Source organism: Lepidochelys kempii, chromosome 13 (assembly GCF_965140285.1).
Source record: "Lepidochelys kempii isolate rLepKem1 chromosome 13, rLepKem1.hap1, whole genome shotgun sequence".
NCBI classification, from domain to species: Eukaryota; Metazoa; Chordata; order Testudines; family Cheloniidae; genus Lepidochelys; species Lepidochelys kempii.
This window is the reverse complement of record NC_136392.1, coordinates 25,089,312-25,105,212: the sequence shown is the minus strand read 5'-3', so window position 1 is coordinate 25,105,212 and position 15,901 is coordinate 25,089,312. Positions and strand designations below refer to the sequence as shown.

Genomic DNA, 15,901 nt, shown 5'->3' with positions numbered 1-15,901 from the left:
AACTTCCGAATGAAGAAGCAGAGCTTCATGGAGTTGTACAAGGAGCTCACACCCACCTTCCACTGCCAGACCTCTCATTTTCAGAAAACCATACCAGTACAGAAGCGGGTGACTATTGCCCTTTTGTAAGCTGACGACACCTGCCAGCTATCGTTCAGTTGTAAAAGAGTCTGGAGTTGGGAAGTCACCTGTCAGGGTGGTGATTTTACAGGTTTGCCAAGATAGCAATACTATAATCTACACACAGGCAGTTGCCATAACCAAAGTCCCTGAAATTATAGTGGGATTTCAGAGGAGGAGGTTTCTGAAATGTGCAGGGGCCATTAATGGAACACATCCCAGTCCTTTGACCACCAAAAAGGGTCAGTGAATACGTGAACCATAAAGGTTACTATTCACAATTCTCCAAGGCTTAGTGGAAGACCAACGTTGGACTCACGGGAAAGGTTCACGACACAAGGATGCTCTGGAGATCGGAATTGTACCATGGGGAGAAGAAGGGACTCTATTCCCCTGAAACAATGTGCTTCTTTCCCCCCATTCCTCATGTACCTGCTTCTAATGTGGCTCAGGAAGCTGTACCCCAACGTTTCCAATCCAAGAAAAAGGAAATTCAACTGTAGACTGAGTAGCTGCAGAATGATGGTGGAGTGCACCCTTGGGCAGCTGAAAGCTCGTTGGCGGTGCCTGCAAACCTGTCTGGATGCCAATGAAGCCAACACAGTTTGCATTATCATAGAGTGCTGTGCCTAGCATAACATGTGAGGCCAAAGGGGAATACTTCCAGAACAAGTGGGCACAGGACAGATCTGGCTCACAAAGCCTGTACAGGCAGCTGGCACCCACCTATGTGCACACTGCTCCTAGTTCCTGGCAGGCAAAGAAAATTCATGATGCTGTTTGCTCGTACATTGGGGATCAGCATAGAGCCAGAAGGTGACTTGGGACTGGGACGAGGGACACTATTGTGATGCTATGGCGCTGCTGGAAAAGCTCAGTAGAGCATTGCCACATACTGGTATTTTGACATACCTTGGTGGATTGGGATCCCCTGCAGCTGATAGTGACTAACTGAAAGCAGAAAATTGGGTGAGGGCGCTCAAGGTTAACACCTCTGGCTGTGGTTTTGTGCTGCAGAGAATGTAATCATTGAGCAATGTTTTGTTCTATGTCCCGGTGCTTAATGGGGAGTAATTAAGCATTGTTAAAGTCGTTTGAAAACAGTTCTGTATGGGTTTTGGGAGGGGCTTCACACATTTCTTCTTCACAATGTTTTCTGACACCATTGCTCACAGTACTTATCCAGTGCTATGCACGAGTACACACATGGCTGCCAGTGGTGACGATTTGTTGGAGGGTGGGGATGGAGGGTGGTAAAAGCTCTGTTCAGTGTCATGTATCTTCACTGTTCATTTCCTTTTGTATTGTCTATTAAATCATTAACTAAAACACCTTTTATGGCTGTTAATTTATTTTCTGGTTTTCATTCCGGTGCTTTGGACAGCAATAGTTATTTCACAGCTTAGGTCATTGCCCTTGAACTGTGTTGTGGTTGTTTTTTGTTTTAACATTAGGAAATACATGGCTGTGGGGGGCGGGGGGGAAGAGTGGCGGGGACAGCATTCATTGTATTTCTTTGGCACCACACACTTAAAGAAGTCACCAGTCATGTGCTGTGAATCCTGCTGAGCCATCCCTAACGTGTGGGAAATATCATGTTTGATCATACTCGGAAAGCAAGGTGCACACGTGAGTGATATGAACAGTAACTTTTGCTTGCAAACATACATCAAATGTAGGGTTAAAACAGTTTGTAACAGTAACAAATTAATCAGAAATAGGTAAAATCTCCTGCAAGGGGGCAAACATCAGTGTCTATGGGCGTCTCTTTCCCCTCCCCCTGACAAGGAGGGAACGGCTGCACAATATCATGTGGGGGGACAAACAGGGACGTCTCCTGCATGGGGTTGGGGGACTGAATGCAGGCTGGGCTACAGGGACTGGATCAGGCTCATGGTTCCCCTCCTGCTTGCTCTCGGGGTTCCCCTGTGAGAGGGTTTGGGTGTCAGTGGAGGATGTTGTGCCACATGTCCAGCACACTCCTCCCTGTCAGGGGCAGCTGGGATTCACCACCTCAGCAGCAGCCTGGGTGGCAGATGGAGGAGGAGTGCTGCCTGTTCCTGAGAGGAGCAGCAGCCAGGGTGGCAGGTCCCAAAAGCTTTCCCCCACCAGTTGTACCCGTGGCCGTATGAGTGCGTGGTCCCATTCTCCCTGGGCATTGCTCCCCCTCCGTGAACTGATTTGTCTGTGCCTCCTCCCGCCTAAGAGCCTGCTCCTCCCTTGCACAAAGAACTCGAAGTGCTGCTGACACCTTCTGTCAGTGCCAATGAGCAGGTCCTCCAGGGTCCTTCTCTCCCTGCCTCTGCTCCTCCTGCTGGAACGGGCTCCCTATAGAATGTCCTGGCACATCAAAGACAAGGACAGCGTCCCATTTCATTTCTCCTTTTGAAGGAGCCTCCAGAATCCCCCCACATCTTGTAGCTCTGCTGCCGAAGGCCACAATATTGATACTTGTAAGGATCCCAGGAACGCTACTGTCACAGCCTCCTTCCGTCAGACAGCGTTTGCAGCCCACGAGGAAGGAGCTGAGGGCAGAAATGTTAAGATTACCTGCAGTACTGTTGTTCAAATTGACAGTGCAACAATGGGCTGGTTGGGGTGGGGTTTGGTTCCTTTCAGGGGTTACGTTCCTAGTTACCTCTTTTCCTCTTTAATGGCTGGCCATCATCTGGAGAATTTAGCAGCATTCAAGACACTGGAATGGAAAAGAGAGAAGGGGCTTTTCAGTCTCGTGGAGGAAACCTGGCCATCTGTGACAGAGAGATGCTTCTGTTAATGGTCACCCCTCTACATAATGCTGAGTGGAGGAGTCTGGTGAGCTCCGAAGGTGGACCAAGCACATTTGTCCTGCCACTAAATCTGAAGAACCACCTTGAATTTCTGCTACACCAGAATTTTTCTGAATTATGCTTAAAGGCCTGGGAGGCAATTGACTGACTGCATTCTCAGGTAGCAGATTGAGCTCCCATGGAAGAGGAAAGAGAACCACAGAAAACATCCATCCAACCCCTAACCTTCTCACCTTGCCAGCAAGTCCGGCCCCTGTGTCCAGCAAACACCATTGAAAGGCGCAGGGAAACAGTCGCAAGTGTATATTCTTCCCTAAACTTTTGGATTAACACTGCATGCCAGTTGCCTCTCCACTGCTGAGGGACAGGACGCTGTGTTTGTGGAACCACAAGAGCAGATGCTTCACCCACTCGTGCTTCTCCTGGCTACTTCAGAGAGACTTTGCATGAGGAGTTAGAGTAACAGCCGTGTTAGTCTGTATTCGCAAAAAGAAAAGGAGTACTTGTGGCACCTTAGAGACTAAACAAATTGGTTAGTCTCTAAGGTGCCGCAAGTACTCCTTTTCTTTTTGCATGAGGAGAGACCTGGGAACAGTAATAAATATTTGCAATGGACACAGGGAGAATGGACCGCTTTGACTTTCCTCGGTCAGACAAATGGTTCCTTTTCCCTTCCTGGACCTAGGCGGGCCACCACCCAAGCCACCAACCACCCCACCCCCTTCTGCACGACACCCATTTGCAAGAGGGAAAGAGAGAGGGAGGGGTGTTTTGGAGGTCTTTGAGCAATCATAAATGTCATAAAACTGTTCTGTTCCCTTCCCCCTCAGTCCACATGGCCCAGGGACTATCGCCGTTCAGAGTGCTGACTGAGAAATGCACAGACACGGGGCACAGTGACTGCTTGTTAATAATCTGTTAGAGCTCCCACTACATGCTTTAACTGGTTCATGGCATTTCAGTAAAATCGTTGATTTGCAGCTGTGCCTCGTTCCGGAGCCATATGGGGTGCAGCAGGACAGATGAGGGGCCGCCTTCAGGCATGTGTTTCTGGAGCAAGAGGGGATATTTCCAGGGAGCGTGGGGATTTATTCGCAAAAGGAAAAGGAGGACTTGTGGCACCTTTAGAGACTAACCAATTTATCTGAGCATGAGCTTTCGTGAGCTACAGCTCACTTCTGCAGTTCCACAGTATGCATCCGATGAAGACATTATATACACAGGTTTCAGAGTAGCAGCCGTGTTAGTCTGTATCCGCAAAAAGAAAAGGAGGACTTGTGGCACCTTAGAGACTAACCAATTTATTTGAGCATAAGCTTTCGTGAGCTACACCTCACTTCATCGGATGTTTCCACAGTATGCATCCGATGAAGTGAGCTGTAGCTCACGAAAGCTTATGCTCAGATAAATTGGTTAATCTCTAAGGTGCCACAAGTCCTCCTTTTCTTTTTATTATATACACAGAGACCATGAAACAATACCTCCTCCCACCCCACTCTCCTGCTGGTAATAGCTTATCTAAAGTGATCACTCTCCTTACAATGTGTATGACAATCAAGTTGGGCCATTTCCAGCACAAATCCAGGTTTTCTCACCCTCCGCCTCCCCACCCCCCAAACTCACTCTCCTGCTGGTAATAGCCCATCCAAAGTGACCACTCTCTTTACAATGTGTATGATAATCAAGGTGGGCCATTTCCAGCACAAATCCAGGTTTTCTCACCCCCCCCCCCCAAACACACACACACAAACTCACTCTCCTGCTGGTAATAGCTTATCCAAAGTGACCACTGTCCTTACAATGTGCATGATAATCAAGGTGGGCCATTTCCAGCACAAATCCAGGTTTTCTCACCCCCCCCACACACACAAACTCACTCTCCTGCTGGCAATAGCTCATTCAAACTGACCACTGTCCTTACAATGTGTATGATAATCAAGGTGGGCCATTTCCAGCATAAATCCAAGTTTAACCAGAACGTCTGAGGGGGCGGGGTGTTAGGAAAAAACAAGGGGAAATAGGCTACCTTGCATAATGACTTAGCCACTCCCAGTCTCTATTTAAGCCTAAATTAATAGTATCCAATTTGCAAATTAATTCCAATTCAGCAGTTTCTCACTGGAGTCTGGATTTGAAGTTTTTTTGTTGTAAGATAGCGACTTTCATGTCTGTAATTGCTTGATCAGAGAGATTGAAGTGTTCTCCGACTGGTTTATGAATGTTATAATTCTTGACATCTGATTTGTGTCCATTTATTCTTTTGCGTAGAGACTGTCCAGTTTGACCAGTGTACATGGCAGAGGGGCCTTGCTGGCACATGATGGCATATATCACATTGGTGGATGTGCAGGTGAACGAGCCTCTGATAGTGTGGCTGATGTTATTAGGCCCTGTGATGGTGTCCCCTGAATAGATATGTGGGCAGAGTTGGCAACGGGCTTTGTTGCAAGGATAGGTTCCTGGGTTAGTGGTTCTGTTGTGTGGTATGTGGTTGTTGGTGAGTATTTGCTTCAGGTTGGGGGGCTGTCTGTAGGCAAGGACTGGCCTGTCTCCCAAGATTTGTGAGAGTGTTGAGTCATCCTTCAGGATAGGTTGTAGATCCTTAATAATGCGTTGGAGGGGTTTTAGTTGGGGGCTGAAGGTGACGGCTAGTGGTGTTCTGTTATTTTCTTTGTTAGGCCTGTCCTGTAGTAGGTGACTTCTGGGAACTCTTCTGGCTCTATCAATCTGTTTCTTCACTTCCGCAGGTGGGTATTGTAGTTGTAAGAATGCTTGATAGAGATCTTGTAGGTGTTTGTCTCTGTCTGAGGGGTTGGAGCAAATGCGGTTGTATCGCAGAGCTTGGCTGTAGACGATGGATCGTGTGGTGTGGTCAGGGTGAAAGCTGGAGGCGTGTAGGTAGGAATAGCGGTCAGTAGGTTTCCGGTATAGGGTGGTGTTTATGTGACCATTGTTTATTAGCAATAAACTGTCGTGTCCAGGAAGTGGATCTCTTGTGTGGACTGGACCAGGCTGAGGTTGATGGTGGGATGGAAATTGTTGAAATCATGGTGGAATTCCTCAAGGGCTTCTTTTCCATGGGTCCAGATGATGAAGATGTCATCAATATAGCGCAAGTAGAGTAGGGGCGTTAGGGGACGAGAGTTGAGGAAGCATTGTTCTAAATCCGCCATAAAAATGTTGGCATACTGTGGGGCCATGCGGGTACCCATAGCAGTGCCGCTGATCTGAAGTTATACATTGTCCCCAAATGTAAAATAGTTATCGGTAAGGACAAAGTCCAGCCACCAGGTTAGCCGTGACATTATCGGGGATAGTGTTCTTGACGGCTTGTAGTCCATCTTTGTGTGGAATGTTGGTGTAGAGGGCTTCTACATCCATAGTGGCCAGGATGGTGTTATCAGGAAGATCACCGATGGATTGTAGTTTCCTCAGGAAGTCAGTGGTGTCTCAAAGGTAGCTGGGAGTGCTGGTAGCGTAGGGCCTGAGGAGGGAGTCTACATAGCAAGACAATCCTGCTGTCAGGGTGCCAATGCCTGAGATGATGGGGCGCCCAGGATTTCCAGGTTTATGGATCTTGGGTAGTAGATAGAATATCCCAGGTCGGGGTTCCAGGGGTCTGTCTGTGCAGATTTGATCTTGTGCTTTTTCAGAAAGTTTCTTGAGCAAATGCTGTAGTTGCTTTTGGTAACTCTCAGTGGGATCAGAGGGTAATGGCTTGTAGAAAGTGGTGTTGGAGAGCTGCCGAGCAGCCTCTTGTTCATATTCCGACCTATCATGATGACAACAGCACCTCCTTTGTCAGCCTTCTTGATTATGATGTCAGAGTTGTTTCTGAGGCTGTGGATGGCATTGTGTTCTGCACAGCTGAGGTTATGGGGCAAGTGATGCTGCTTTTCCACAATTTCAGCCCGTGCACGTCGGCGGAAGCACTCTATGTAGAAGTCCAGTCTGCTGTTTCGACCTTCAGGAGGTGTCCACCTAGAATCCTTCTTTTTGTAATGTTGGTAGGGAGGCCTCTGTGGATTAGTATGTTGTTCAGAGGTATTTTGGAAATATTCCTTGAGTCGGAGACGTCGAAAATAGGATTCTAGGTCACCACAGAACTGTATCATGTTCGTGGGGGTGGAGGGGCAGAAGGAGAGGCCCCGAGATAGGACAGCTGCTTCTGCTGGGCTGAGAGTATAGTTGGATAGCTATTACCAGCAGGAGAGTGGGGTGGGAGGAGGTATTGTTTCATGGTCTCTGTGTATATAATGTCTTCTGCAGTTTCCACAGTATGCATCCGATGAAGTGAGCTGTAGCTCATGAAAGCTTATGCTCAAATAAATTGGTTAGTCTCTAAGGTGCCACAAGTACTCCTTTTCTTTTTGCGAATACAGACTAACATGGCTGTTACTCTGAAACCTGGGGATTTATTGTAATTTACCAGCCTCAGATTCTGGTTCCTTTCATGGCTCGGGGTCCCCCTCAGGCTGCTCAGGGGTCAAGGTGCAGAATCCCACACTCCTGTTCCTCCAGGTCTCCGGGACTTCCCCCGTGGTCCCTGCTGCCTCATTGCCTTGCCCCTCATCAGCTTCCCATTGTCTGAGGCCAGCAAAGCTGAGGAGGGGTCATGATTCAGTTTAGGCTCACTTCTCACAGACCCGGAGAGCACCCGGGCCAGCTCATCATAGCAGAGTCATGTGTTAGGGCCTCTCCTGGAGCAATTGTTGGAGTCCTTCACCCTTCAGTACAGGAGCCTGAGGGGCTTCATGTGCTCCTGGCACTGGGATGGAGTTTGGTGAATGCCGCCTCCGTGAAACCTTCCAGTAGAGGTGTGTGTTCCTGCTGATCCGGGTGAAGTCGTGGAGGGCGGTGTACTCTGACCACACATTGATCAGCACCCGCGTGTGCTCTGCAGACCATATTGCAGCTCTTGGAGCATAAGCCATGGTTGCCGGTGCTAATTAATACAATTTGAGGGAGAACTCATCTTAAGAGCTCAGCGCAGGTTGCTACTACCGCTGGCAACGGAGTTAGGGATCTTTAGATTTGGGAAAGGGTGAAGCAGCAAAGGTATCAATCCATGGTGGGAATGGGGCTGGTGGACCTGGTACACACCCCTTGTCCATGTGCACACTGGGCTGTAGAACAGGTCTGGGGCCATGCCACAGCACTGTCATGTACACACCCAGACTCCCCATTCGTGTTAGCTTTCCTGCACTACACTGTCCTTCAGGAACCTGCTTCAGATGTGGACAATAGCGGGTTATGGCACAACAGTGCACATATAACCGTTATAATCACAAGTGTAGACATAGCCTTAGAAGTCCTTGGTTCGATACCTGCTAAGGGATTTGTACTGCGGTCGGTCATTTGACGGTGCTGTCCTCGCTGTGCCGACAGGTGGTTCAGTTAATGAACACACGCTGGTTCCTACAGCACCTCTGAAATGGTAAAGCAGACAGCTTGCAAATAAATCCTCTCTCATCTTTCTAGAGGGCGACCTCCAAAGTATCGGAAGATCCAGCAGGAAGACTTCCAAAGTAAGCAGCTTTTCCCCATGCTGCTGTCTTTTCATGGAGTGGGGAGGGTCAGGGTGGCCCCAGGGCTTGGGAAGGGGTTAGAAAGATTTTGACCCCAATATCACCAGATTGGCCCAGGTCAGCAGCAAGCCTCAACACTGAAGGCTCTTTGGTGGCCTCTGTGCATTGAGTTGGTGAGCACTGGTCCATTTCCTGGTGGGCAGGTTGCATCACCAACAACAAAAAATCCAGCACTGTTGGCAGTCTCAGCTGAGAGGCCAAAGAATGAGCCACCCTCATGGCTAGAGCCCAGGCGGCGGGGCTGAGCAAGGCACATTGGCAAAGCAGTCTGGAGACGCTGCCACTGGGGCTGCTCCTGCTATCCCTGTTCTGTGGATGCAGAAAGCTTCGCTCTGCAGGGCTGCCAACCAGGCACTTGCCCAGGCAGTATGTTCATTCCAAGTCAGCAGGAGAGACTGGGAAGGATCCTGTGCTGAACCCGTGGGGGTGGCCTTGGAATGGCTGGTGTGCCTTGGCTGGACGGCCCTGGGATTGGAAATAGAGACCAAAGTGAAGATCAGGATGTGGGGCCAGGTCCGCAGGTGATGTAAATGGACATAGCTGTCCATGACTTCAGTGGGGCTACCCTGATTTCTACCAGTGAAGAATGTGGCTCCTTCTGCATGTATACTGATTGTGAAATGCAACCCCGCACCTTGTAGCAGTGCCCCTTCACTGTAGTTGGCTGACATGAATGCTTACTGGCATCTTTGAATATATTCCCCGTCCAGCTCTTTTCTTTCCCTCTTTCTGCCCTGCAATCCCCCCTCTTACCACCAGAGGGTTTGCCGATATTTCAGCATCTGACCAATATATCCAAATGTAGTGGAATGTTTTTTTAATCTTTCATGCCACAACCTGCAAGCTAATTCCATGCCATCCCTTTGTGCATTATCACTGTGAGCAGAATGAGCTGCTAAGTGGCCACTAGGGGACAATAGCAGCTTTTACAGCAAGAGCTGATCTGACAATGGCCATGCTTAGAGCCCTCCTCCAGAATTCTGAATGAGTGAAACAAATGAGATCACTGAACTCAGGAAAGTCCTTAGTAAACTCGTTTAGTGAGGGAAGAGACCAACCTTGGTAAAAAATTAAAGGGACAGAGTTCGGCATGAAATTCAGCTTTGGTTTGAAATGAAAGTTGGTGGGTGGGTGTTTGCAAAACGGACTGTTGAACAGAAGGGTTTTCATAATTAACAAAAAAAAATTCACGAAACCAACTTTTTGAATGTAAACATACCCCTGCCTCATGCTGGGAACCTACAACACAACAGCCAGGGGCTAGTGCAGGAAAAGCAGAAAGTGACACCAGCTATAAACAGAAAGTGAAACAGTCTAGTGTCACAGCCCAAATCTACTGTAAGTAAAATGCAAAAGGTAAATCAGATCTTTAAATTCTTCTCAGTTTAACTAATGGTAACCCAAGTAAGGAGAGAGAGAGAGAGATATAAATTGTCCTTACATATGTACTTATAAAATATATGTACCTCTTGTAATAGAGGGACATGATCAAGTTGAATAAGCGCAGTTTGTTCTGCATTAACTATTGCTAAATAGAGGTTTTTCTCTCTGATACAGCGTAACCTCAATCATGTCATGATAGATTTCCAGTGCTACTGTAGCCATACTGGTCTCAGGATATTAGAAAGACAAAGTGGGTCAGGTAATATCTTTTATTGGACCAACTTCTGTTGGTGAAAGAAACAAGCTTTTGAGCTTACACAGAGCTCTTCTTCAGGCTTGGGGTACCTTTCCCAGACCTGAAGAAGAGCTCTGTGTAAGCTCAAAAATTTGTTTCTTTCACCAACAGAAGTTGGCCCAATAAAAGATATTATCTGATCCACTTTGTCTCTCTAATAAAAAAGACACCATCACAATAGAAATCTTGATCATATCTCTTTATTCTGACATGGTTGAGGTTCTGCTGTATCGGAGAAGAATGCCGTCTGTTTAGCAATAGTTAGCACACTGTTCTTATCTGATACCTGAAACCCCTCCAGCTTCTGCCTTCAGCCCCAATGCCTCCTCAGCACTTCTTTCAGGCATTGTAGGACCTTCAGGATGAGGCTGGATTTCCTTGGCCCTCCACCTTGTGTAACATTTTGAATTTCTTTGCCAGCTATTTCCTCGGACAATATGCACCAGTCCCTCTTCATGTCGGCCTTATCTGCTCACCCTGACCGCTCCCTGTCCCTCTGTTGGGAGCAACACTGCAAACTCCTGCCAGGGGTGGCTGGCATCACAGCAGCTACTGTGGCCAAGTGGACCATTGATGAGGTGAGGGGGTTTCAGGGAGGGCTGATAAAGCAGAGAAAAATGTAGAACAACATGAAAGAAATATAGGGTCAGATTTCCAAAGGCAGATGTGCAGATCCCCCAGTGCACATGGCTCATTGTGTGCACAGGCCCTCCCTGGCATGCTCACGCGCTGTGGTTCGTGTCAGGGTTAGGAGACGGCGAGGGTGTCCTTTTCCCCCGGGAGGGAATCAGGGAGGGTTGCCAGTGGGAGTTGTACAGGTTCCGCAGCCTCCGATTCCTCCCAGCTCTCTGCTCCCTGTGAACCACTCATCTTACAGACTCAGTCTCGCTGCCCCCACTCATCCCAGCCACTGGTCTGATTGAGAGGTACCGCTCTTCTCATGTGATGAGCAGTTTTCAGTTTGGCTAGAACCTGTCGCTTGAGGCTGTGCAAGGACATGGCCAGCAGCCAGCTATTTACTTATTTATTTTATTACACATTTTCCAATAAATCAGTTTGTTTTTTTCTTTTTTTCTTTTTCTTTTTGGTAAGTGACAACTTAAAGTCGAAACATAAACCTCAAATCAGCAGAGAAAGAGCCAAGAGTCAATCCCAACCCCTTCCTATACACAGTTCTATCTGAGCTCCTTATTAACGCCTGCTGCTTTTGATAAACACTGCCGTACTCCTCCACCCAGCCACTCTCGGACACTCTCGCCATGCTGCCTCGCATTGCGCTCTGTTGTCAGAGATTCATAGATTCATAGATTCATAGATATTTAGGTCAGAAGGGACCATTATGATCATCTAGTCTGACCTCCTGCACAATGCAGGCCACAGAATTTCACCCACCACTCCTAAAAAAGACCTCACACCTATATCTGTGCTATCGAAGTCCTCAAATTGTAGTCTGAAGACCTCAAGGAGCAGAGAATCCTCCAGCAAGTGACCCGTGCCCCATGCTACAGAGGAAGGCGAAAAACCTCCAGGGCCTTCCAATCTGCCCTGGAGGAAAATTCCTTCCCGACCCCAAATATGGCGATCAGCTAAACCCTGAGCATATGGGCAAGATTCATCAGCCAGATACTACAGAAAATTCTTTCCCGGGTAACTTGGATCTTACCCCATCTAAAAACCCATCACAGGCCATTGGGCCTATTTACCATGAATATTTAATTACCAAAACCATGTTATCCCATCATACCATCTCCTCCATAAACTTATCGAGTTTAATCTTAAAGCAAGATAGATCTTTTGCCCCCACTACTTCCCTCGGAAGGCTATTCCAAAACTTCACTCCTCTGATGGTTAGAAACCTTCGTCTAATTTCTAATCTAAATTTCCTAGTGGCCAGTTTATATCCATTTGTTCTTGTGTCCACATTGGTATTGAGTTTAAATAATTCCTCTCCCTCTCTGGTATTTATCCCTCTGATATATTTATAGAGAGCAATCATATCTCCCCTCAACCTTCTTTTAGTTAGGCTAAACAAGCCAAGCTCCCTGAGTCTCCTTTCATAAGACAAGTTTTCCATTCCTCGGATCATCCTAGTAGCCCTTCTCTGTACCTGTTCCAGTTTGAATTCATCCTTCTTAAACATGGGAGACCAGAACTGCACACAGTATTCCAGGTGAGGTCTCACCAGTGCCTTATATAACGGTACTAAAACCTCCTTATCCCTACTGGAAATACCTCTCCTGATGCATCCCAAGACGACATTAGCTTTTTTCACAGCCATATCACATTGGCAGCTCATAGTCAACCTATGATCAACCAATACTCCAAGGTCCTTTTCCTCCTCCGTTACTTCTAGTTGATGCGTCCCTAGCTTATAACTAAAATTCTTGTTATTAATCCCTAAATGCATGACCTTACACTTCTCACTATTAAATTTCATCCTATTCCTATTACTCCAGTTTACAAGGTCATCCAGATCCTCCTGTAGGGTATCCCTGTCCTTCTCTAAATTAGCAATACCTCCCAGCTTTGTATCATCTGCAAACTTTATTAGCACACTCCCACTTTTTGTGCCCAGGTCAGTAATAAAAAGATTAAATAAGATTGGTCCCAAAACTGATCCTTGAGGAACTCCACTGGTAACCTCCCTCCAACTTGACAGTTCACCTTTCAGTAGGACCCGTTGTAGTCTCCCCTTTAACCAATTCCCTATCCACCTTTCAATTTTCCTATTGATGCCCATCTTATCCAATTTAACTAATAATTCCCCATGTGGCACAGTATCAAACGCCTTACTAAAATCTAAATAAATTAGATCCACTGCGTTTCCTTTATCTAAAAAATCTGTTACTCTCTCAAAGAAGGAAATCAGGTTGGTTTGGCACGATCTACCTTTTGTAAAACCATGTTGTATTTTGTCCCATTTACCATTGACTTCAATGTCCTTAACTACCTTCTCCTTCAAAATTTTTTCCAAGACCTTGCATACTACAGATGTCAAACTAACAGGCCTATAATTACTTGGATCACTTTTTTTCCCTTTCTTAAAAATAGGAACTATGTTAGCAATTCTCCAATCATATGGTACAACCCCTGAATTTACAGATTCATTAAAAATTCTTGCTAATGGGCTTGCAATTTCTTGTGCCAATTCTTTTAATATTCTTGGATGAAGATTATCTGGGCCCCCCGATTTAGCCCCATTAAGCTGTTTGAGTTTCGCTTCTACCTCAGATATGGTGATGTCTACCTCCATATCCTCATTCCCATTTATCATGCTACCATTATCCCTAAGATCCTCTTTAGTCTTATTAAAGACTGAGGCAAAGTATTTGTTTAGATATTGGGCCATGCCTAGATTATCCTTGACCTCCACTCCATCCTCAGTTTTTAGCGGTCCCACTTCTTCTTTCTTTGTTTTTTTCCTATTTATATGACTATAGAACCTTTTACTATTGGTTTTAATTCCCTTTGCAAGGTCCAACTCTACTTGACTTTTAGCCTGTCTCACTTTATCCCTACATATTCTGACCTCAATAAGGTAGCTTTCCTTACTGATCCCTCCCTTCTTCCACTCCCTATATGCTTTCTGCTTTTTCTTAATTACCTCTCTAAGATGCTTGCTCATCCAGCTTGGTCTACAACTCCTGCCTATGAATTTTTTCCCCTTTCTTGGGATGCAGGCTTCCGATAGCTTCTGCAGCTTTAATTTAAAATAATCCCAGGCCTCCTCTACCTTTAAACCCATAATATTATAGGTATAACAGAGACCTGGTGGAATAGTCGTCATGACTGGGCTACAGGTATTGAAGGGTATGTGCTGTTTAGGAAAGACCGAAATAAAGGTAAAGGTGGTGGAGTAGCACTGTATATCAATGATGAGATAGAATGTAAAGAAATAAGAAGCGATGAAATGGATATGACTGAGTCTGTCTGGGCAATAATTAATTTGGGGAAGAAAACTATTAGAGCCTCCCCTGGGATAGTGCTTGGGGTGTGCTATAGACCGCCGGGATCTAATTTGGATATGGATAGAGCCCTTTTTAATGTTTTTAATAAAGTAAATACTAATGGAAACTGTGTGATCATGGGAGACTTTAACTTCCCAGATATAGACTGGAGGACAAGTGCTAGTAATAATAATAGGGCTCAGATGTTCCTAGATGCGATAGCTGATGGATTCCTTCAACAAGTAGTTGCTGAACCGACTAGAGGGGATGCCATTTTAGATCTGGTCTTGGCGAGTAATGAGGATCTCATAGAGGAAATGGTTGTAGGGGATAATCTTGGCTCAAGTGATCATGAGCTAATTCAGTTCAAACTGAATGGAAGGATTAACAAAAATAAATCTGCAACTAGGGTTTTTGATTTCAATAGGGCTGACTTTCAAAAATTAAGGAAATTAGTTAGGGAAGTGGATTGGACTGAAGAATTTATGGGTTTAAAGGTAGAGGAGGCCTGGGATTATTTTAAATTAAAGCTGCAGAAGCTATCGGAAGCCTGCATCCCAAGAAAGGGGAAAAAATTCATAGGCAGGAGTTGTAGACCAAGCTGGATGAGCAAGCATCTTAGAGAGGTAATTAAGAAAAAGCAGAAAGCATATAGGGAGTGGAAGAAGGGAGGGATCAGTAAGGAAAGCTACCTTATTGAGGTCAGAATATGTAGGGATAAAGTGAGACAGGCTAAAAGTCAAGTAGAGTTGGACCTTGCAAAGGGAATTAAAACCAATAGTAAAAGGTTCTATAGTCATATAAATAGGAAAAAAACAAAGAAAGAAGAAGTGGGACCGCTAAAAACTGAGGATGGAGTGGAGGTCAAGGATAATCTAGGCATGGCCCAATATCTAAACAAATACTTTGCCTCAGTCTTTAATAAGACTAAAGAGGATCTTAGGGATAATGGTAGCATGATAAATGGGAATGAGGATATGGAGGTAGACATCACCATATCTGAGGTAGAAGCGAAACTCAAACAGCTTAATGGGGCTAAATCGGGGGGCCCAGATAATCTTCATCCAAGAATATTAAAAGAATTGGCACAAGAAATTGCAAGCCCATTAGCAAGAATTTTTAATGAATCTGTAAATTCAGGGGTTGTACCATATGATTGGAGAATTGCTAACATAGTTCCTATTTTTAAGAAAGGGAAAAAAAGTGATCCAAGTAATTATAGGCCTGTTAGTTTGACATCTGTAGTATGCAAGGTCTTGGAAAAAATTTTGAAGGAGAAGGTAGTTAAGGACATTGAAGTCAATGGTAAATGGGACAAAATACAACATGGTTTTACAAAAGGTAGATCGTGCCAAACCAACCTGATTTCCTTCTTTGAGAGAGTAACAGATTTTTTAGATAAAGGAAACGCAGTGGATCTAATTTATTTAGATTTTAGTAAGGCGTTTGATACTGTGCCACATGGGGAATTATTAGTTAAATTGGATAAGATGGGCATCAATAGGAAAATTGAAAGGTGGATAGGGAATTGGTTAAAGGGGAGACTACAACGGGTCCTACTGAAAGGTGAACTGTCAAGTTGGAGGGAGGTTACCAGTGGAGTTCCTCAAGGATCAGTTTTGGGACCAATCTTATTTAATCTTTTTATTACTGACCTGGGCACAAAAAGTGGGAGTGTGCTAATAAAGTTTGCAGATGATACAAAGCTGGGAGGTATTGCTAATTTAGAGAAGGACAGGGATACCCTACAGGAGGATCTGGATGACCTTGTAAACTGGA

At 45.7% G+C, this 15,901-nt stretch overlaps 1 protein-coding gene across 2 annotated transcripts in view; it reads left to right on the top strand.

The window, feature by feature from the left end:
* Window positions 1–15,901, top strand: part of L3MBTL1 (L3MBTL histone methyl-lysine binding protein 1) — a 67,855-nt gene that overhangs the window by 43,396 nt on the left and 8,558 nt on the right. For both annotated transcript variants that reach the window (XM_073309817.2, XM_073309815.2), the window contains exons 19-20: window positions 8,391–8,437; window positions 10,596–10,753. In XM_073309817.2, coding sequence (XP_073165918.2) covers window positions 8,391–8,437; window positions 10,596–10,753 — 205 coding nt within the window. The remainder of the gene's footprint in view (window positions 1–8,390; window positions 8,438–10,595; window positions 10,754–15,901) is intronic.